We start from the raw sequence: 24337 nt of genomic DNA on the forward strand, positions 1-24337 counted from the left end.
CTGCAGACGCGTCGTTCATCCACGTAGTGGATCCCTGGTGAGAGCTCCCGTGTGAATGTGATTCTAGACTACGTTACGGACTTATCAGCACTTATCTCCGCCCGGACAGGGCAAAAGGCGCCTCCCTCATCCTCCCTCATCCTCCTAAGGATCCCTCCGGTAAGTGCTCCCTGCTCTTTTTGCAACTCTTGCAATCATGGGAAAGTCTCTCTCTGCACCACAGAAAAAATTTTTTAAAGACCTTAAATTCCTTTTGGCCAGTAACAACCTTGCTGTTCGGAAAGCTGACCTTAAGTCCCTTATAAAAGCCCTGGACACTCACTGTCCCTGGTTCCCCCAGGACGGAAATTGGGGGTTAGACGATTGGAAAAAAATTGGACACTTCTTTCAAAATCATCCACAGATTGATGTCAAAGTTTTGCATGCCTGGTGTAACGTCTACAAAGCTATGTCGTGCTTAACTCCTTCAAACATTCTTCTGGCTGCTGCAACAGCTTCTTCGCCCGCCCTCCCGGCTGCCGCTTTGCCTGCCTCAAACCTACCTCCTAAACCGCCGGACATTTTCCCTTCGGCTCCTCCTGTCACTCCCCTGCATTCTTCACCTTCAGCACCCCCCGCTCTTCCACCTCCTGCGCCCAAGGCCTCTGGCACCGCTTCTACTACTCCTCTCCAAGAATCTCTCCGTGCCGCTGCCCCATTGTTGGGTTTTGATTGTACAACTCCTAATCTCTTTCCTGTGATTGCTCCTGCACCCCCAGCCCCCATCATGCTGACCCAAACCGATGTTCTCGATGGGCTGACGGGAGGAGGCAATTTTCTTACTGCTGCCCAACAGCTAACTCTCCATCCTCAGTATTGGGAGGCCACTACAACTGCTGCCCAAGAGGCTTTGGCCTCTGTCACTGATGACAAGAATGAGCGCGATGGCCGATGTGGAAGCATCAGACAGGACCCTGCAAAGCCCTATGGACAATTTGTTGATCGCTTGTACAATACCTTCAAGCGGCAAGTTCAGGACCTGGCAGCACAAGAACTGATTGTACGCCAGCTTGCGTTTGCTAATGAAAATGAGGACTGTAAGCAAGCGCTGCGCCTTCTAATGGCAACATCAAATATAGCCATTGCTGATATGCTTAAAGCCTGCCAGTCAGTGGGCACTGCTAGCCACGGCCTGCTAGCCACGGCCTTGTCCTCCGCCGTGTCCCAAAATCCTGCAAAGGCTACAACCTGTTGGATTGACAGTGGCTAAGGAGAAAATCCAGCGGACTTTACCCATTACGTACCTGGGACACAAGCTGACAGCATCTGCAGCCATTCCAGTTACGCCTCAACTACAGTTTCCTGGTCATCTTAAACTGGTGGATTTACAACAAATTCTTGGACAGCTGAATTGGATAAAGAGTTATTTGGACCTGCCCACCTCCACTTTGTCTCCACTATTTTCTGCCCTTAAAGGACATAAGGATCCAGCAGACAAGACCACAGTCATTTCTTTTGATGCAGTCAACCCTAGAGGCCTGCATCCCCTGGCAATTTGGCAAATGGATGTCACCCACACGCCTTCTTTGGCTCCATTTTCTAAGGTACATCTCACTGTGGACACTGCCTCTGTGTCACCACGTTTCATTGGGCTTGGACTTTTGACTCAGCAGTACAAGGAGCAATACATCAGACTTATTTACAGCAAATGGGCTCCTGTATCTGCAGAAATGGTTGTGTGATTTCTTCTGGATTATGGTTTTTACATGCCAATAATCGAGCCACGAAATACCACGCAGGTTGCTCGGAAACAGCCATTGGAATAATTTACCATTCTCATCCTTATTGGCATCACTTGAATTTTACCCCCCATATTTTTTTTTTCCTCCTCCCTCAGGAGTCCTGCCTTATGATGTGTTCCTCTGAGCATGTACAGAGGGCTGTCTTGGAACTATTGTGGACTCTTGGCAAGGGAGGGGGTGAGGGGATTTCAGTGTGTTCCAGTTGTTTCATTTTTGTGCTTTGGCATGGTTCCCGGACAGAAAGCAAGTTGCAATATGGTTCTTTAACATAGCCTGCGAATACAATGGGCTCTGTTCTCGACCTTGTTGCAATTCTTTTAGTTACAGCAAGCGGAATATGCTTGGCTAGTGCCTTTTAGCTGCTGAGAAAAATGATTTTTAAAAGTTTCTCAAAGCTTTGAGCTTTTTTTTGGTGGTGGTATTCTAATATTCCTATAAATGCTTCATATAAGATTAGCAATAATATGAAGGACAATCGCATAAGTTTACCTCCTGTATTTCTATCGCTTGTAGAATTAGCTCCTTATTGTTTTCGTTTTAATCATAATAGCAAAAAATTTTTAGGTCATTATCCATATTGTAATTGGACATATGAGTACATTAATGGATCTTCTTGTTTTCTTAATGTTACAACCATGAGTGGTAGGCCAAAGGTCTTAATTAATAATGTCACAACCTACATGACCTATGAACAACAAGCTGCGTGTAGAGACTTTTATGTTTGGTTCGACTGGATGAGAAAGAGCAGCAGAACTACATGTTTGCTTCAATCTGATTTATGGTTATTTTGTGGCACAAGGGCCTACAAAGAAATCACCTATTTCTCATTATACAGGAACAGCCATTTCTAGATCCCTTTTCCCCTCTTTAGGTGTAGGGATGAATTACCGTGATCTGCATAAATTGGCAAACTGGACAGAAAATTTGTTCAATTCCACCATTTTGGCTTTAAAAATGATTAACAAAGAAATGTCAGAAATAAGAAATGTAGTTCTTCAACATCGTTATGCTTTAGATGTGATCCTTGCTTCTAAAGGTGGAATTTGTGCCTTAATTCATTCTCATTGCTGTATGTATATAACCGATCAATCGACCAATATCTCTGCTACTATTGATTATATGGAACAAATGATAGCTCATAATCCTTTGAATCCACCTGAAGGTTTTGATCCATGGGAGTGGTTGTCTTCTTGGTTGCCTAATGGATTATGGTTAAGAAAAATATTATTGATTGTAATTGCATGTATTGTTGGCTTCATTATGGTGTGTTGTTGCATTCAATGCATACCCTCTTTGATTTCCCAATGCACTGCATGGTGGTACCGACCACGGCCCACCACAGGGGTTACAAGAGGAATTTATGTTGCAAAGTGTAGACGCTTAGGCAATGAAGTGTACGATTTGGACTAATGGTCCCTCTTTTCCTCTAATAATATAAACAAGAAAAGGGGACATGTGGGAAAATGATTGCTTGTACATGAGAGCATGAGCAAAGTTCTTATTGTTGCAGGGTGATTTCATAGCTAGAAGCATCCTTGGAGCATGAACAGCGCGTGAACAGCTCGTGCTGTCCTATATGATTGGCTAACGTAGCATGGCCTGATGCTCGCATAGTCTAGTGCGAATGTCCTTATCTGCTGGCTAGAACAAATTGCTTGGCTTGTATTTTGTATCTTTCTGATTTCACACAATAAAAGCTGTGCTGCATTAGCCCTAGGAGCTGCCATATTAGCCCTAAGAGCTGCCATATTTCGGAACCTATCATGGTGTGAGACTGATTTTTCTTTGGATGCCGAGCTGCAACTCGACAAGTGGCCCCATGGACCAGAGCATGCCAGGCACTCCTGTCTTCCACTGCCTCCCGCAGTTTAGTCAAACTGGTAGCTTCAAGAACACTGTCCAACCATCTCGTCCTCTGTCGTCCCCTTCTCCTTGTGCCCTCCATCTTTCCCAACATCAGGGTCTATTCCAGGGAGCCTTCTCTTCTCATGAGGCGGCCAAAGTATTACTGGAGCCTCAGCTTCAGGATCTGTCCTTCCAGTGAGCACGCAGGGCTGATTTCCTTCAGAATGGAGAGGTTGGATCTTTTTGCAGTCCATGGGACTCTCAAGAGTCTCCTCCAGCACCAGAATTCAAAAGCATCAATTCTCCAGCGATCAGCCTTCTTTATGGTCCAGCTCTCACTTCCATACATCACTACTGGGACAACCATAGCTTTAACTATACGGACCTTTGTCGGCAAGGTGATGTCTCTGCTTTTTAATATGCTGCCTAGGTTTGTCATTGCTCTTCTCCCAAGAAGCAGGTGTCTTTTAATTTCGTGACTGCTGTCACCATCTGCAGTGATCATGGAGCCGAAGAAAGTAAAATCTCTCACTGCCTCCATTTCTTCCCCTTCTATTTGCCAGGAGGACTTCCGGTCGGTGCCAGCGCTTAATGGCGGTCCTAGCTCCGAGCTCCGGAGAAGGACTGCTTCGCAAGTTCGGGTCTTACCCGCTACGGCAAGCGGGGGACCCCTAAAATCCCAGGCGCTGAAGCCTGAGAACAAGGAGACTCGGTGGGCACCTTCGCGCCCCCCGGTACCGTGAAAGAGCCTTTTTAAAGGCTACGGATCGACATCGGGAGTGAGCGCGGTGCTGAGAGTCGCTACCCAGCCTGCGAAGTGAAGCCGCGTCGCCATAAGCGGAGAGCGCCGATTCCTTCCTGAAAAGAAATTCGGACTGATTCCCCGTGAGTAAGAACTGAAAAATAACCGGGACTCTTTCAATTTTAAAAATTGGGCTAAAAACGGGGGAGATTTAAACAAAGGAAGTCTGCCTCCCCCCGACTGCATGAAAGCGAAAGCAACGGAGCTCTAAACCTGCATCCGTTTAAATCCGTCCTTTGATCAGCTAAACCGGACATTTAAACCTTTGATCTCCCCTCTAGCAAGCAGGGCAGAGGGGAGGCGAATCTGACCATTAATTGCATGACTTATTTGGAGGAAAAAACCTCTGCTGTCTCATCTGCTTGAAAGTACGAAACGGTCTGCCTTCTTAGTACACTGAACTGACTTTTCCCTGTGAAGTGATACTTTGATACAAAGTTTCCACACTGCCTGACTATTGCATATTATAAGAAGAAACAGTATAAATTGGGCAACTGTGGCAATTTGAAGTTACAAGTATTTAGTAACATTGACTTTGACTGTGTTAATCTCCCTTTTTCTTACTTTTTGGACTGTCTCCTTTGTTTTGGTACTTGGAAATTTCGCTCTATGGCCATTTTGATTTGCTCCCTCTAGAGGATAAAGTAAAGTCCGGCACGGCTTAAGACAGTGGAATTTTCCAAGGGAGAACAAATCCCGTGGGAATTGACCTTGACATGAGTGGCCCACAAGAAGAGATAGTCACAAGAGCCAAGATCAAGCAACAACAGCAACAACAACAGTTGCAGCTGCAACAGGCAAAGAAAAGAGGCTCAATCTCAGGCGCAACAGCCGGATCAGCAGGAACAACAGGTCAAGACAAAGGAGCAGCCGTTTCTATGGAAGCTGTGACAGAGGCCCTGCTCAAGATAAACCAAACCCTGGAGTCTTTGACAAAACAGACTTCAGAGAACACACAAAAATTAACAGAAATATCAGCAAGATTAAACCAGAATACAGAATCTATAAATAGATTAGTAGAGGAGAACGCCACCACGCGCCAAATTGCCGAGGAGGCCAAAGCCACTGCCGGAGAGACACAGGAGAAGCTAGAGCCGCTTGCCAAGAAGGTCTATGAGCATGATGCAACTTTGGCCTTGTGGGAGTTACAGAGGAAAGAGAGAAATTTAAAATTAAGACTGATTCCGGAGAACGAAAGAGACAGCCTTGTGGAATACTTGACACGGGAGTTTGCGGATTGCTGGGACCTTGAGGAAGACGAATTTAAAATTACGACTGCCTTCAGATTGGGTAAAAAGCAAGATAGAAAGACACCGAGAGACTGTTTGATTACACTCAGATCCAAGGAGGAAAGAGACAAAATATTAGGATTACACTTTGAAAAGGCCCTGCAAATTGGAAATTCAGCTGTACAGATCTTTAAAGACATCCCAAAATACATTTTGGATTTAAGAAACTTTTACAAGGACTTGGTTCTCTTGCTAAAGAAGAACACTATTCGCTTTAGGTGGGAGTTTCCACAAGGACTGTCATTTGATTTCAAGGCAAAGAAAGTGAAAATAAAGACAATTCAAGATAAAGACAAATTTTTGGCAAGATACCAGGAGGATTTACAGAAGGGGACTGTGGACGTACTTGCAGAACAGAGGAGAGCACTGGACATCCTGAATCTCTCGTTTGGACAAAAACCACCACCATCAGAAGAAGAGCAACAACTTGGAGCTGTTGGAGGAGCCTTAAGAAAATAACAAGATGGCTCTGCAATTCCTTAGTTGGAATTGTAATGGGCTCAATGGGCCTTTGAAGAGAAGACAAGTATTTCATATATTGAATAAAGAACAATTGGACCTGATATGCTTACAAGAAACTCACATAACCAGAGCCCACAGGAGATTACTTTCAAATAAAAGGCTAGGACAAGAATTTATTTCATCAGACAAAGTTAAGAAGAGAGGAGTTGTAATATATGTGAAGGAGAAATGGGCTCCAAAAATGATATTCAAAGATGAACAAGGGAGATATCTGGCTGTGGAGATACAAGTACAAGGAGAAAAATTCTTAGTTGTTGGAATTTATGCACCAAATGAAGGCAAATCTGACTTCTTTAAGAGACTTCATGAAACTTTGACGGACTATTTGGATTACAATATGATAATCATGGGAGACATGAATGGCGTGGTCTCCACTAATATGGACAAGGCACAAAGACTAACAGTCACTAAAGAAGGGAGACTCCCTAAGACTTTTTTCGAAATGACAGAAAACATGGACTTGATAGACATCTGGAGAACAAGGAACCCTCTGGAGAGAGAGGGAACCTTTTTCTCCCAAGCAATGATGACCTGGACCAGAATTGACCAAATCTGGGTTACTAGTGGACTGGCTCCAAAGATTAAGAAAGTGGAAATCTGCCCAAAAACTTGCTCCGACCATAACGCCGTGAAGATGGAGATGAAACTCACAATAACTGGTCAATTTAGATGGAGAATGAATGACACCCTCTTTCGAGATAAGGAGATTCTCACGAAGGCCCAAAAGACCCTAAAAGACTATTTTGAAATAAATTTGAGGACCGACATGGAGAAAAGAGTGATCTGGGATGCAAGTAAAGCGGTTATGAGAGGATTTTTGATTCAACAAAATTCAATAAAGAGGAAAAAACAAAATGAGAAAAAAGAGAAGATCTTGGAAATGATAAAGGAAGGAGAGAAGAAATTAAGAACAAAACCAAAGTCTCAGGACATTTTAAGAGAGATCAAGTTATATCAAACTCAATATATGGAATTGATGAACCAAGAGATTGAATGGAAGATAAAGCAAATGAAGCAAAAAACTTTTGAATCAGCAAATAAATGTGGTAAACTTTTGGCATGGCAATTGAAGAAAAGGCAGAAACTAAATACAGTTACAAGCCTAGAGGTGGATGGAAAGAACATATCTAAACCCAATGAAATCAGAAATTGCTTTTTAAGTTATTTCAAAAAACTCTACACTCAAGGCCCGCAAAATGAAGAAGATATAGACAAATTCCTTGGAAGATATGGATTACAAAACATCTCTCAGCAAAGTAAGATGGACCTGAACCAGAGAATCTCAGAACAAGAGATAGAGGCTGCCATTCAGAATATGCAACTGGGTAAATCTCCGGGACCAGATGGTCTGACTTCTAGATACTACAAATCGCTGAAGGAATGGTTGATTCAACCATTAAGAGAAGTTTGTAATGAGATCCTTGAAGGAAAAAGGGCACCTGAATCGTGGAAAGAGGCATATATTTCACTCATACCAAAGTCAGAGACTGAAAAGACCCAACTCAAGAACTACCGCCCAATATCATTGCTCAATGTGGATTACAAAATTTTTGCAGACATTTTGGCAAAAAGACTTAAAAGAGTTTTGATGGAGATGATTCATAAGGACCAAGCAGGCTTTCTCCCTAAAAGACACCTGGCAGACAATGTAAGGAATGTTATAGACATTCTGGAAAAGCTAGAGGTGAATATAAACACTAAAGCAGTATTGATCTTTGTGGACGCGGAGAAAGCCTTCGACAATATTTCTTGGAGTTTTATGAAGAAGAATCTTCATAGGATGGGGGTAGGCCGGAGTTTTGAGAATGGTATGGCTGCAATATACTCTGAACAAAAAGCCAAACTGATTGTAAATAATGTTGTGACTGAGGAGCTTAAGATAGAAAAAGGAACACGACAGGGGTGCCCGATTTCCCCATTACTCTTTATTTCAGTTCTGGAGGTGTTGCTGAATATGATAAGAAATGACCAGCAGGTTAAAGGTGTGCAGGTCGGAGCTAAACATTACAAGTTAAGAGCGTTCGCAGATGACTTAGTATTGACTTTGCAAGAGCCAAACACTAGTACGAAAAAGGTATTAGAAATAATACAACAGTTTGGCCAGGTAGCTGGATTTAAGTTGAACAAGCTAAAAACCAAAGTTTTAGGGAAAAACCTAACAGATATGGAAAAGGAGAAATTTCAAGAGGAAACAGGTTTGACTGTGGTCAAGAAGGTCAAATATCTAGGGGTTTATCTAACATCCAAGAATCAGAATTTGTATAAGGACAATTATGAAAAATGTTGGTCAGAAATTAAAAAAGATTTAGAAATATGGTCAAATTTGAAACTGTCAATGTTAGGCCGAATTGCAGTAATTAAAATGAATGTATTGCCTAGAATGCTATTTTTGTTTCAGACCTTGCAGATTATTGATAAGATGGAATGTTTTAAGAGGTGGCACAAAGATATCTCGAAATTTGTCTGGCAGGGCAAAAAGCCCCGAATTAAATTTAAAATATTGACAGATGCTAAAGAAAGAGGGGGTTTTGCCCTGCCGGACCTAAAATTGTATTATGAGGCAGCAGCTTTTTGCTGGCTCAAAGAATGGATGCTCCTCGAGAATACAGACATCTTGGATCTGGAAGGTTTCAATAACGCTTTTGGTTGGCATGCATATCTTTGGTATGATAAAGTTAACAGTGCCTTCAAAAATCACATTGTCAGAAAAGCATTGTTTAATGTTTGGATAAGATATAAAGATCTATTGGAAAACAAAACCCCTAGATGGGTGTCACCAGTGGAGGCTAATGCAGTGAAAAAACTCAATATGGAGGTCGGATGGCCGAAGTATTGGGAAATTTTAGAACAGGATGGAGATAAGTTCAAATTACAAAGTCAGGAGAAATTGAAGCATAAAGTGGAAAATTGGTTCCAATATCGTCAAATAATGGAATTTTTTAAACAGGACAGGAAAGTCGGCTTCCAGGTGGAAAAATCAAAATTAGAAACCGAATTGTTAGAACCCAATACTAAGAATTTATCTAGAATGTACAACTTGTTGTTGAAATGGAACACACAGGATGAAACAGTTAAATCGGCTATGATTAAGTGGGCTCAGGATGTTGGACATAACATTATGTCAGCTGACTGGGAATGGTTATGGAACACCGGTATAAAATTTACGGCATGTAATGCCTTAAAGGAAAACATTATGAAAATGGTATACAGGTGGTACATGACCCCAGTCAAGCTGGCAAAAATCTATCATTTGCCCGACAACAAATGTTGGAAGTGTAAAGAGACTGAAGGTACTTTTTATCACCTTTGGTGGACATGCCCGAAGATTAAGGCCTTCTGGGAAATGATCTATAATGAAATGAAAAAGGTACTTAAATGTACCTTTTCTAAAAAACCAGAGGCCTTTCTCTTGGGCATTGTCGGCCAATTGGTGACAAAGAAAGATAGAGCTTTTTTCATGTATGCCACAACAGCAGCAAGAATACTCATCGCAAAGTATTGGAAGACACAGGACCTACCCACTTTGGAAGAATGGCAGATGAAAGTGATGGACTACATGACATCGGCCGAGATGACAGGCAGAATCCGTGACCAACGAAAAGAGACGGTAGAAGAAGAATGGAGAAAATTTAAAAGCTATCTTAAGGACTACTATAAACTTAATGAATGTTAAAATGTCGTAGTTTCCAGAAACAAAGGGGTACAGGGACATAAGGTCAGAGTGTAAGAGAGGACTAAGATGATAGAGATTGGAAAGTAATAACTGGGAGTTGCTAGTTGAACTATGGACATTGGGATGCAGAGAGGGGGGGTATGGGGAAGTCCTAGAAAGGAGGTTTATGAAAATATGTTTGAAACTATACGTGTATGTTTGCCATTTTTAATGTTTGTCTGTTTTTCTCAAAAATGTTGTAAAACCAATAAAAATTTTATAAAAAAAAAAAGAAAGTAAAATCTCTCACTGCCTCCATTTCTTCCCCTTCTATTTGCCAGGAGGTGATGGGCCCAGTGGCCATGATCTTCGTTTTTTTGATGTTGAGCTTCAGACCATATTTTGTGCTCTCCTCTTTCACCCTCATTAAGAGGTTCTTTAATTCCTCCTCACTTTCTGCCATCAAGGTTGTGTCATCTGCAGATCTGAGGTTGTTGATATTTCTTTACACCATGTGTACTTTGAGCCAAATATTCAGCCTTTCTGAGTCATGGGCTGGAAGTTTCTGAGCAGAATACGGCCCTGGAAGGCCATGTCCCCCCACCCACCACCCCTATGAAACTGCAGAGTGGCATGACTGCCAAATGTATTTTTTACATAGGGAAAGAAAAGTGCCAACATCACTACACTGTGGCACTGGAAGAGAAATATTGTGGGGTCTTCAGGTCATCATCCATCTTGCAGTACTGATACCTGGATAAGAGGAGGCAGAAAACAGGGGCAGGCATTGCGGTACAGAGGGATGAATGTGTCCTTTTCAGTTTCCCATTTTTTCAATCTTAAATTCAGTTCTCCATGTTTCCACAACAATGTGCAGGTTTTTGCTGCTGAATCCATGAAAATCCACCAGTTTTGCATGCAGTTCTTCTAATTACTGTGCCCATTTTGGCAAGCATTCCCCTGCCCCTCAAAGCAATGCAACGTCATATGCTATTTTCACTTATGTATACATCTCTACACACCCTTTAAGTATATGCACTTCCGGACATGTCGTTTGGTTAAAGAATCACATCGCAAAATTCAGACAACTGTGGATTTCGAAGGATAGGTGTTTCAGTTTGTGTATTGGTTCGAGAAGTTCGAATCGGGCCATTTCTCATCGAAATGCAAGCAAAATCAAATTCCGTCCCTGCCCTAGGCACTGCTCCAAACGCACTGCTTACTTAATTGATAAGATGATACACAGGCAAAACACTGTAGCTGCTGTATAAGGGATTGCGATGAATATAGAAATGTAATTGGATTAAATAAGACTTTGAAAGCAGAATTAAATGAAATTATCTTACCTTGAAATCTAGCACGCAGGGGGCTATCTAAAACGTGTAATTGGCATTTTAATAGATTGATATTTGAATTGGAATGGTAATTTGGTATTGATATAATGTGGCATATATTGGATTTTTGTAATTGAAAATATTTTTTTAAAAAAGAAAAGAAAGATAAGATGATGCACAAGCTACCAGGAAGTCCTCCTGCACAAGCCCCATTGACTAAATTGTTGTCGTGTTTGCTATGTCTTGACTTCTCCTGCTTCCCACTATTCTGCAGTGGTGCTGTTAAGAGGTGTGTTGTTGCTGCCACTGCAGCTTCAGCAACTGGACAAAAAATGCATTGGCAGTACATAGCCAAAAACCAGACAGGATCTACCCAGCTTTCACTCTCAACATGTCAGTTTGGTTCTCGAAACTCGCTTGCCCATTTTTTACAATCAATCCAGAATGGGCTTGAAGCGGCAGGAGGCTGAGGGGGAGAAATGGCAAGTCTGTCTTCAGAGGTGAGGCCCAGAGGGCTGGAGGCACTTCCAGAATCCGGACTGCTGCTATTTTCGGGTGGGATTCAATCACATACCAGCAATTAACGTGGATCTGGTGCTCTTACAAACCCACTTTAAAAAATAAATCAGACTTTTTTAGTAGCAAGGACAGTCAAATGCACTGGGAAACTGTGGAATATCAAGTACTTGATGCAACGTGATAAAACAGTTAGAAAGGATGCTGAAAAAGTAGCTGACGTTGTCTAACCTGCTGCCAGATTGAGTTTGCTATCCAGATGGACAATGCTTTGTCACACTAAACGCACCAGGTGTTTGCTTTCAAACCAGGTCAGCTGGAAGTAACCAGAGACTATCAAAGGGGCTGGAGGGAGGAAATTGCAAGGGCAGAAGGAGGGCAGGTACCGGAGAGCTAAACGGCAGGGAAGGGAACGATCGCCAACACTTTGTGGTGTAAGCTGCGTTCTGAATAGACAGTGCTGAGCTGAGCTCCCATCCATTGTGCTGTTTGCTGAGAGCTCATTTATCTGTTTCTTGCTGGCTTCTGAACCTGCTGGTGGCGGAGGCGGGAGCTATCTGCCTCCGAGGCAGCCACAGCATCCTTCAACAATATCTTTGCCACATTACACTTCAGGAGAAGCGGCGCCCCAACCCCACCCTGCTTCCAAGCTCATCCTAGCTGCCTGGGTTGCAGGTTGCCCTGTGTGGGTATGAAATGGGGAGAATTACAGGCAGTGTTCGAGGCAAGTGCAGTTCACCTTCTGCAGCGCTCCGTGGAGGGCAGAGATGTTTGCCAGGGTGAAGATTGTGCCACGGGGCAGGCCTCTCCCGATGGCGATGCCTGAGACCTCTCCGGGTGAGAGCGCACGATCCCATATGGCAAGGCCGGCCAGGTAGCCCACAAAGGACTCCGAGGGTTCGAACCCCCCACCCATTGTGTCTTGCTCCTGACCCAGTACAAGAGACCCTTTGGGGGGAATCTCGTAGCCCTTCTGGAACTTGGAGCCCATGGAAGCCAACCTCCTGTCCACATAGAACCAGTATCGGCCCTGGATGGAGGACCAGATGACACAGATGTGGTGCCACTTGCCATCCAGGATCCGTCCCACCGGCAGCTCCCGAAAAGCAGGGTCGCCAATGACAAAGTGGATGGAGTTCCGGGGTGCAGCATCGCGGCCGTGGAGTACCAGCTTATTGTCATTATCCTCAGTGGCATAAGACAGGATGGTGCCCAGGTAGTTGGCACTGGTGTTCACCCAGCTGCAGAGGCTCAGTTCAAGCAGGCCGGCCTGGAAACCTGGCGTGAACGTGGCAAAGTTCTCTGTGGAAGCGTTAGGGAAAAACAGCATGGAATCCACGTTGCAGACTGTGGGGAAAGAGAGAGAAAGAGGCGATCAAGCCTACAAGTTTAACATGTGTCAAATCTGGGAACTGCCCCTGCCCGAGACCAATAGCACTGCTCATCTGAGATATAAAGATAAGGACCAACATTTCAATTATTTGTGAAATTTTATCAATACAGTGGTACCTCGGGTTAAGTACTTAATTTGTTCCAGAGGTCCGTAGTTAACCTGAAACTGTTCTTAACCTGAAGCACCACTTTAGCTAATGGGGCCTCCTGTTGCCGCCGCGCCACCGGAGCACGATTTCTGTTCTCATCCTGAAGCAAAGTTATTAACCTGAAGCACTATTTCTGGGTTAGCGGAGTGTGTAACCTGAAGCGTATGTAACCTGAAGTGTATGTAACCTGAGGTACCACTGTATGTTGAAAAATTAGGCTTTGCAAAAGGCAGAAGAATGGCTCAGAGCGTAAGTAAATTCATATAAGTTATTTACATGGTTTAAAAATCAAAAGAATGGGAGCATTTCTTTTTTAAGGACACTGAAAAAGGATTTGACCACATTAAATGGCCATTTTTAAAGCAATATTGGAACTATGGGGATGTAGTCCAATAGTTAGACAAAGGATAAGTATAGATTCTGCATACTATCTCAGCTAATAACTCGGCCAATGGATGCTCATAAGAAAAATTTACTCTCTCTAGAGGTACATGTCATGAATGCCCTTTGTTGCCAGTATTATTTATATTATCTATGGATCATTGGTCTCAACCACTGAGCTTAGGGCTTGCCGATCAGAAGGTCAGCAGTTCGAATCCCTGTGACGGGGTGAGCTCACATTGCTCGGTCCCTGCTCCTGCCAACCTAGCAGTTCTAAAGCATGTCAAAGTGCAAGTAGATAAATAGGTACCACTCCGGCGGAAAGGTAAATGGTGTTTCCGTGTGCTGCTCTGGTTTCGCCAACAGCATCTTAGTCATGCTGGCCACATGACCCAGAAAAACTGTCTGCGGACAAACATCGGCTCCCTCAGCCAGTAAAGCGAGATGAGTGCCGCAACCCCAGAGTCGTTCGCGACTGGACTTAACTGTCAGGGGTCCTTTACCTTTTTTTTTTAAGCCGTTAGCTATAGCTTTAATAACGGCACTTTAATAAAGTGGGCAGATGCCTGGATATGTCCGAAGGAATGCTTTAAATGTATGGTGTGGATGGGACCCGAATTGTTCCCTCTCTGGGAAGATACTCCAGGAGAGAGGTTCCAAAGACCAAAGGTGGTAGGGGAATAATCAAATTGTTGTGTTGGAAGAGACCATGAGGGTCATCTAATCCAACGCAGGAATCTTTCGCCCAACGTTGGGCTCAAACCCACGGCACTGAGGTCAAGAATCTCATGCTCTACTGACTGAGCCATCTCCCTGGTCACAAAGTCTCCTTCAAGCTACCAATGGCTATCGACTATACAGCACTGCTGCTATTACCACCTCTGGGTAGCTTAGCAGGGCCATTCCGGCAGGATAAACCTGGTTGTTCAGCTCATCTACACATACTTGTCCCTGGTTTCCGAGGCGCCTCTGACTGCGACTGCTCTTCAGGGGCCTTTTCTACGACCGCTTGCTGTTGCCTGAGCGCTTGTGGCTCCTGCGGATGAGGCTGTTCCGCTTCTGCCTCCTGCTGCTGCGGAGCTTCCTTACCCGGAGGGGATCCGCTCTGCAGCCCTCTGCCCTGAGACTGGGCTGCAAGCCGTGTGCTCTCCTGGAGAAGTTTCTTCCTCTGGCGATGCTTCCCATGGAGCTTTTTCACAGTAGGGTTCTGCCCGCCGGCTGCCTCTGGTTCCTGCTCTTGGGGGACTCGGTTCAGCAGCTGAGCCGCAGTTAGGGGGTTCGGCAGAAGGACCTCATTGTGCGCGGGGTTCTTCAGCTGCTGCTCCAACTCATCCAGCTTGCTCCCCTGGCTTTTGAGGGCATCCTGAAGACTCTCCAGGGCTTTCTGGAGGATCCTGTGGCCAGCGTGCACGGCCTGGGTGTCCTCTCGATGGCTCTCGACTTCTTGGGTTAAGTTGGCCAGGAGCGCTCTCTCCTGCTGCCTCTCTGCCGCCTTCTCGCGGTCCCTCTCGCGCAAGGCTTCTTCCAAGGCCCCCAACTTCGAGTCTTGCTTCTTGCCCTTGTTCTGCAGCTTCTTCACCAGAGCTTTCAAGTGGCTCAGCTCCTCCTGCGTGGCTGCGTGGCTCTCGTTGGCAGCGGACTCCAGGCCCTGGTGCTTGCTCAGCAGCTGCTCAAACTTGGCGTCAATGTTGTAGGAGACGTTGTAATTCCCAGCAATCTCCTGAAGGCGCGTCAGGGTGACCTCCTGGAACCGCCGGAACTGGAAAACAGTTAGGGTGAGGGGGGAATGGAGAAAAACCCAGTGTCAGGTACTGAGTTGAATAGGATCCAAAATGCAGCAGTCTGATTGGTCCTAGAACAATAGGATTCAGAATGCAGCAGTCTGATTGGTCCTAGAACAATAGGATTCAGAATGCAGCAGTCTGATTGGTCCTAGAACAATAGGGTCCAGAATGCAGCAGTCTGATTGGTCCTAGAACAATAGGGTCCAGAATGCAGCAGTCTGATTGGTCCTAGAACAATAGGATTCAGAATGCAGCAGTCTGATTGGTCCTGGAACAATAGGATTCAGAATGCAGCAGTCTGATTGGTCCTAGAACAATAGGACCCAGAATGCAGCAGTCTGATTGGTCCACAGGAGCCACCCAATCCAGCTCTAGGTAGAAGTGAATCCGCAACCTGACTGGCCTACAGGAGAATCCCGGAATTAGCCAATCACGTGGGGCTCATTGTGTAAATAATGTATATAGAATCATAGAATCATAGAGTTGGAAGAGACCACAAGGGCCATCGAGTCCAACCCCCTGCCAAGCAGGAAAAAAGCAGACATATAAAGCAGACATTCTGGGGGAACTTCCATTCCTCCTCACCACTATGAGCTGAATAAAGAGCATGAAATCCATTCTCGACTCTGAGTATATTTCACCCAGTTAGATTTCTGGAGGGCTCCTAGAGAGGCTGAGGAATGTGAGGCACACTGCAGATCCAGACTTGCATCAGCAAAGGGTTGAGGGAAGGGGCAGAGAATGAAAGGTGGCCCTTAAGTACTTTCTATCTGGCCCCCAGCACTATCTCCAGATAGGAACAGAGGAAAAATTTGATGCAGCTTGCATTGAAAGGCAAGCCGACTTAATTTGCAATTTTGGAAGCAAGCTGCAAGCCAAAATGCAGCCCTCCTTCAAAATTCTCCCCATTTTGCAGTGTGGTTGTCCAGCCAAGTACAGTGGTACCTCGGGTTACAAACGCTTCAGGTTAGAGACTCCGCTAACCCAGAAATAGTACCTTGGGTTAAGAACTTTGCTTCAGGATGAGAACAGAAATTGTGCTCCGACGGCACGCCGGCAGCGGGAGGCCCCATTAGCTAAAGTGGTGCTTCAGGTTAAGAACAGTTTCAGGTTAAGAATGGACCGCCGGAACAAATTAAGTACTTAACCCAAAGTACCACTGTGCAGGCCGCTCCCGGTTTAGGCGCGTCTGAACGATGCACAATTGCACACATGTACATGGCGCCGAACATAGAAGTAGCTCCAAAATGTCATGAAAAGAGATGGAGCTGGAGGGAGCAGACTTATTGAGGTCACTCCCAGGAGCATGGCAGTCTGATGCGCGCTTGTGAAATGGGTTGAGCGAGATCTTAGGATCTGGAGGCAGGGTCACATTTTTCCACTGGACTCCTTGGAGCCCATGAATTCACTCAACTCTATTTATATCTCTACAGTAAGGGCTGCCGTTATTTATAGTGTTAACTGGAAACCACTCACGAGTGACTTATACTCATAAACGGGTTTATTTTGCTATTTCTGATCCAAAACGCTTCACGTCATTATTTCCTAGCTGACAAGCTCCCTTGGGGAAGCTTCAAAAGTTCCTCAATAGTTGTGAGTTCCTGATAGGCCAGGAATTGGAATCCTGGTGCCCTGGAGGTGCGGCTGAGCTCTGACTCGCCATCAGCCTCTGGCCAGCATGACCAATGGTCAGGGATGATGGGAGTTGTAGTCCAGCAACATCTGGAGGGCCAAAGGTCCCCCAACCCTCTGGAAATCAATAGGTAAATGGTTATGGAGACTGTAATCGTCACAAGCTTGTGACACCCTTGGGTTAGGTCAATAACTCGGGCTAATGGTCTCCAGTGAGATGAACTTAAAATCATAGAATTGGGAGAGACCATGAGAGTCATCTAGTCCAACAACCTTGCATTGCAGGAATATTTTGCCTGACGTGGGGCTCAAATTCAAAACAGCACCTCAGAACAGGGCTTTCTGGGGAAAGCAAGATGGTGGCCGCACACCTTCCAAGTGTCCTGGATTTTCCAGGGACAGTCTGGGAATTTCGAAAGCCTTCTTGGCTTCTGATTTGATGTCCTGATTTCCCCCGCCACTGCTGCCGCCACTGAGCTCAGGAAGGAGGATGAGACGGCGTTTGTCCCAAGCGGCAGTGGCAGCAGCGGCGGCGGCTGCAGTGGCAGCGGCTGTGAGGTCTTATCCCATTGCCTCTCCACGGCCTCTGCTACTGGCCTCCTCCCTTGGGCAGCTCATAATGGCAACTCGAGAGCAGGCAAGGGGGAGAGGTTGATGCACCAGCTCTGGGGGGCAGGCAGAGGGCAGGGCCCTGGGCAGGAGGAAACACGGAGAGGAATGGAGCATAAGGAATCTTGATTTATTTTTTTTAATGCTTTGTGCATCTACGCAGGGCCAGCTTTAGGTTTGACTGTTGCCGGGGATGTGTTTGGCCACTGCAATAATCCCCTGCCTGCCCCCAAGAATTTCACCTTATCCATGAAATATTGCTGTGGGGAAAACGAAGGGGGTGAAAAGGCAGCTCTTGTTCATTTGCTCCCATTCTAGTAAAAACAATAACAATAGAAATATAATTCTATTATTTGTACCCCACCTATCTGACTGGGTTTCCCCAGCCACTCTAGGCACTTTCCAACACATATAAAAACATAATAAAACATTGCACATTAAAAGGCTTCCCTGTGAAATGCAGACAGGCTGCCATAATCACCATCATCATCATGTGCTTTTTTTCTGGGGGTATGCAGGGGTATGCATACTCCTAAACATTTTGTGAATCTTTGTACTTTTGTCCATTTACTTTATTTATTTCCCTCAATTTGAACTATAAAATGGTGGTTTTCTTGAGTCAAATGAGAGTACCCTTAAACATTTCTTAAGAAAAAAAGCACTGATAATAATGATGATGATGATGATGATGATGATGATGATGATAACAATAATTTGTAACCCAGCTACTCTAGGCCATCCACTTAAGCACTTAGCTTCCCCTAGAAAATGCCGGGAACTGCAGTTTACTCCCTCACAAAGCTACAATTCCCAGCACTGCTGACAAACTAAGGTCCCCCCAGATTCTTTATGGGAAACTGTGTGCGTCAATGAATGGCGTGTACGCTGCCTCAGTTTATTATGAATAATAATAAAGCACAATCTAACACACGCTTGTGGTTGCTGGTAAGAGGTTATGGGCTAATCCTAGCCGGGCTGCCAAGGGCTGAATAGATATCACAACAGCAGCTACTCCCACTAACTTTTAAAAGGAAACATGACCCCAAGCCTAATGAATCACGGCGACTGGAGCGGCACCCAGACTTCTTTGCCGCCAGCTGCCGATTCCACTATTTTTGGCGGGTGCATTCTCTTGAGCATCACAGAGGACTGCAAACAGATGTCTCCTGCTTCGACCACAGCAGCGAGTTATCGCTATTATCTCAGTAGCGCCAGAGGGCCTGCAAGGATGGGTGTTTGCCCCATCTGAAGATAGAATAGCACCTCCCGCCCAACAACCCACGACGCTCCCTTTCATTTCTCTAAATTGGGACTCTTCCCTGCTAGTCCTGGAAAGGGTGCCTCTCAAGAATCAATTGCTTTATTTATCAGCGCCTGTTATAGCTGGTTGCTGGGCAGACAACTCACGCCACAACACCCACTGCCTCTCCCCATTTGGACTCCTGGCCTTGTCTCTACTGGTACAGTGGACGCTCAAGTTGCGAACGTGATCCATGCAGGATGCACGTTCGCAACCCACAGCGTTCGCAACCCGCGTCTGCGTGCCTGTGGCTTGCGATCTGGCGTTTCTGCACATGCACAAAGCGTGATTTAGCGTTTTTGCACATGCGCAACCGCGGAAACCCGGAAGTAACCCAACCTGAAGTGTCTGTAACCCGAGGTATGGCTGTACTGGTGCTATTCAGCAAGCTCTCTTTCCCCCGTGAACCATAACGGTTTTCATTTCATCTCGGTTCAAATGGATCCCTTGGTTTTGTGATACAGTGGTACCTTAGTTCTAGAACTTAATCCATTCCGGGAATCCATTCGGCTCCTGAAAGCGTTCAAAAGGCAAGGTGCGGCTTCCGATTGGCTGCAGGAGCTTCCTGCACTCAATTGGAAGCAACGTCGGACGTTCGGCTTTCGAAAAACATTCGCAAACTGGAACACTTACTTCTGGGTTTGTGGCGTCTGGGAGCTGATTTGTTTGACAACTAAGGCATTCGGAAACCAAGGTATCACTGTACAGTCATAACTCGAGTTACAGACTCTTCAGGTTGTGTTTTTTTAGGTTACTGATGCGCCGAAACCTGGAAGTACCGGAACGGGTTACTTCTGGGTTTCGGAGGGAGTTCGTTCCTGATATTGAGTTGGAATCTCCTTTCTTGTAACTTGAAGCCACTGGTTCAAGTCCTACCTGCCAGGGCAGGAGAAAACAAGCTTGCTCCATCTTCCACGTGACGGCCCCTGAGATATTTGAAGACGGTTGTCATATCTCCTCTCAGTCTCCTCTTTTCCAGGCTAAACATATCCTTTTCTCGTTTGAGGCAGATCCACGCCATACTTTTAAAGCTTATCCAACACACTTTGAAAGCACATAGCTCCCCACCCCCCAGGATCTTGGGAACTGTAGTTTGTTAAGAGTGCTGGGACTTATAGCTCTGTGACAGGGATCAGTGGCGTAGCGTGGGTTGTCAGCACCTGGGGCAAGGCAAGTAATTTGCACCCCCTAACCCGTGGATTTGCGCCTCCTAACCCTAACCCCCAGATGTTGCACCCGGTGCGGCCGGCCCCCCCTGCACCCCCCACGCTACGCCACTGACAGGGATACTATAGCTCCCGGGATTGTTGAAAGGGAGGTCATGTGCATTAAATGTATTTGGTGTGGTTTTTTAGTAGCTTGCAAGGAGCATTCTGAGCAGGGATGAGTGAATCTGCCAAGTTCTGGTTTCTCATCTTCCCAGTTTGAAGTAAAGCTCTTCACATGTAACAAAGATTGCAAGTCCTAATGAAAATTCATCCGGATTTTATTCCTAATAGACACATTTTTGCCTGCAGCTTTGTCCAATATGCACATCTTTGCAAAGCAATAATGTATCTTTAATGCATTTAATTTTCACTAACAAGTGTCTTTAGTATACATTATACAGTAGCATGTTCATTTTTGGACACATTAATTGGCTGGAGAAGTAAAATGCAAAATTTGAAGAATTTCAAAGTACAGTATGGCTGTGTGATTTCAGGGAATTAGGTAAGGTCACATTTAATTAATGCAAGCTGAATTGAATTCTCCCTCAAGGACTACTACTTTTTCTTATCAGCATGGGCAGGTACATAATAGTGCAGTTGTTCTGTTAACTCCAGTAGGTCAGTTGGACATAACAGGTTTTGTTATTTATTTATGTAATACATCATATTGCAAATGAAACAAAATGGCAGCTGGACAAAGGGGGGTGTCAATGGCAGAGTTCATATAATAAGCTCATATAGTGCATTCATATCTCAGAAGCGACACCTTATGCTTTGCGTAAATCCTGCACTGTTATTTTCTTAGGTGGTTATTGCTTTAGATCTTCTTTTAAATACAAACTGCCTGGTGTTGCCTGCTGAAGGGCACTGGAGAAACCCAAACAAATATTAGCTAGAAATCTAACTACAAAGTCCTGTGTAAGATCAGCTCTCTTGAGAAAGGTAAAAAGGCTGAGCCCAACAAGAAGGTCATTCTGGGAATATCAAGGCAGAACAAAAGAGCACCTCAAAGATAACCTGGATATTTTATTAGAGCAATATCTACCAGCGCCAGGAATAATGCTAAGTTCAGATCAAAGGTATAAAATGGGGAAAAAATAATTTCCAGCCTTTGATGAAGAACAAAGACCCTGGTAGCTTGTTTTTATTCTGTGCAACCCGCACAGAACTTACTGTTCTGTTCTGGCTGGAATGATTTCACTAGTTGTTGTTTTTTATAACTGTAATTGTTTTATCTGTTTTCATAACTGTATATTATATTGTTGTCTCCTGCTCTGGGAACTTACTGTGAAGGGCTGGTAAGAAACCTAGCATCTTAATTTTGAAAAGCAAACAAACTTTGTATGGAAAAATACTCGATACACAACCTACATGTCCAAAAGGCATGAATACCAATAATTAAGAAGCTGGTTTTTCGAAACATTGTGGAATTCAACCGTTTTAGTTTTACTGAGCTAAAATAAATGTTATGGCGAGATGGGAATATGGGTAACAAAACCTTGTACATAAAAAAGGGGCAAACTCTCGTGGTTTAATTTGAAGTCTGGAACAAATTAAATATTTGTGGAATTTTGAATGATCAGATTTGGATTTTAGTTTGCGAATGAGTTTAACAGGTTGCGTCCACCCCAGGTTAGACTGTCAGCAAATTCCAGAGTCCAGAATAATAGATACAGATCTACATTAGTCAGATGGCAGGATCCACTATCAAGAACATTATTTGGTGAACTTACGATAATAACAATCCATGCTAGGCTCACCTGCTCTTCCAATCGTCTAAACCTTTCGAAGAATAGCTTCCTTCGCTCCGCTGTCCCAGGCTGCTGGACCAAGGTGCCCTGAAGACAGACAGCGGCAAGGATCATGAAGACGGACAACATTTTCCGTGTTCCCAGCATCCCAAGAGCCACACACATCTTTGGGGTGATGCTCTAGGTGGGAACACAGAAGACAGGGTTCACCGTCTGTAGAAGAGTCCCCCTCTTAACACTACACTATTCAGAAAGCGGCTGCTGCGATCCCTTCCTTTGCTTCTAGAAGCCCAAGGTCCTCCCACCAAGCTAAAAAGAGACCCTAGTTTGTTCTCAGAATAGATGAGTTCCACAGACTTCTCTGGCATTCCCAAGAAGCCAAGTTTAGTCTCAGAGCTTGGCAGCCGCGTGGAGACATTGCCTGGGGGAGGGAGAACCTGGCTTGGTTTTTGGAGTTCCTTCCAGGACCTGGAAATCAGGAGAAGCCTGGTTACTAAGCTGGCTGCTTATTTCATTCATATGTTGTTTAGTCATTTAGTCGTGTCCGACTCTTCGTGACCCCCTGGACCAGAGCATGCCAGGAACTCCTGTCTTCCACTGCTTCTCGCAGTTTGGTCAAACTCATGTTAGTAGCTTCGAGAACATTGTCCAACCATCTCGTCCTCTGCCGTCCCCTTCTCCTTGTGCCCTCAGTCTTTATATTCTCTCTCTCTCTCTCTCTCTCTCTCTCTCTCTCTCTCTCTCTCTCTCACACACACACACACACACACACACAGAGTCATACCTCAGGTTACAGACGCTTCAGGTTGCGTTTTTTTGGGTTACAGACCGCCGAAACCCAGAAGTACTGGAACGGGTTACTTCTGAGTTTCGGCGGTTGCACATGTGCAGAAGCACTAAATTGCGCTTTGCGCATGTGCAGAAGCGCCAAATCACAACCCACACGTGCGCAGACACACCACTGCAGGTTGCGGACGCTGTGGGTTGCGAACGTGCATCCCGCACAGATCATGTTCGCAACCCGAGCATCCACTGTATATATATTACCAACTTTTTCTGAAGTAAAACAAGGACATGTATCTTCCGGGGTGGGCTCCTGGGTGAGTCATGTGACCTGCACCTTGCTCTCCCCTTTTCTCAGGGAAAGATCTTACACAGCACCCAGAAACACACACTTGGGGGGGGGCTGTGTGATATTGCAACCCCCCCAGGAGTTTTTTCAGGGCGATTGCGCAGTGTGAGAGCACAGCACCCAAAATGGCCACCGAGATCTTGTGCGGGGGGAAATGGAATGTCCTGTTTGTTCCTGGGCACCTGGAAGGTATGCATTTGCAGTGGTACCTTGGTTCCCGAAAGGCTTGGCTCCTGAACAAATCGGCTCCCGAACGCTGCAAACCCGGAAGTAAGTCTTCGGTCTGAGAACTTTTTTGGAAGCTGAACATCTGACATGCCTTCCGCTTGAGTGCAGGAAGCTCTTGCAGCCAATCAGAAGCCGCGCCTTGGTTTTTGAATGGTTCCGGGAGTCGTAAGTTTGACAACCAAGGTACCACTGTATTCAGTAAATTCAGAGTGTGCCAATAAGTCTGATTTGGAGCTCTTGCAAAACTAACTCCTCCCACCCCCGAAGTGGCTTTTCCCCACTCAGGAAAGTTGACAGGACAATTTGCCGGAAAGTGTGGGATGACAGCTGCTTGATGCAGCATCATCTAATCTCCCCACAAACAAATCAGGCTGAATGCTCATTAAACAGGTCATCTGGAAGAGACGCTTGCCTTTCCAAAGAGGCAAATGCCACTGTCTAATCCAGGGGAGGGGGACCTCAGGTCTGGGGGCTAAATGTGGCTCATCAGGCCTCCCCATACAGGCTTTGGGACTCTCTATAGGCCCCGCCCCCTACACAGGCCCCACCCCACAGCTTCCTCCAGCTTGCCTCTTTTGGCCTTGCTGGAATGTGTCCTTGAACTGGATGGAAAAGTGGAGGTGAAGAAACTTCCGATTTTTGTTGTTTGGACTCTACGGCTGAAGGGCTGATCATATAGCCTCCTGTACAAAGATAAGAGTCACCTCTGTTGCCTCCCTGCACCAGTGGAATGTGGCCCCCAGAAGTCTGCCCACTCTGGAACACGGCCCTTAGATGGAAAATGGGAATGCTTGGCTTTGAGCACAAGGAATGAGGGCCAGCTTTCAGCAACCTGCTCACCTGGTCCACAGGTAGCAAAATTGGGCAGAGTTGGCATTTTTGCACAGTTCAGAATGTTGCAATCCTTTGCTATCTGAAACTTGGTTCAATACCTTGCGTTTATCCAGGGGCTACAAAGAGAACAAAATGTGCTCTGAGGCCATAGACATGTCAACTCGCCTGGACCTCTTCGCTTCACGACTGCTGGTGC

General features: G+C 45.3%; 1 protein-coding gene across 2 annotated transcripts; it reads right to left on the reverse strand.

The window, feature by feature from the left end:
- Positions 1–11447: 11447 nt before the first annotated feature.
- PTX4 (pentraxin 4) lies at positions 11448–22473 on the reverse strand. Of its 2 annotated transcripts, XR_014002099.1 has the most exons (4): positions 21957–22473; positions 14609–15422; positions 11912–13088; positions 11448–11836 (listed from the first exon to the last, which is right to left on the reverse strand). XR_014002099.1 is itself a non-coding variant. In XM_081170451.1 (3 exons), exons 1-3 carry the CDS (start codon positions 22110–22112, stop codon positions 12448–12450), a joined length of 1611 nt encoding a protein of 536 aa, XP_081026577.1. In that variant the 5' UTR covers positions 22113–22473; the 3' UTR covers positions 11448–12447. The 2 variants fall into 2 exon arrangements, 1 of the variants encoding a protein (XP_081026577.1); XM_081170451.1 differs by having other exon boundaries at positions 11448–13088.
- Positions 22474–24337: the final 1864 nt, after the last annotated feature.

The sequence above is a fragment of the Podarcis bocagei genome (assembly GCF_964188305.1).
Source record: "Podarcis bocagei genome assembly, chromosome: 14".
Lineage (NCBI taxonomy): Eukaryota > Metazoa > Chordata > Lepidosauria > Squamata > Lacertidae > Podarcis > Podarcis bocagei.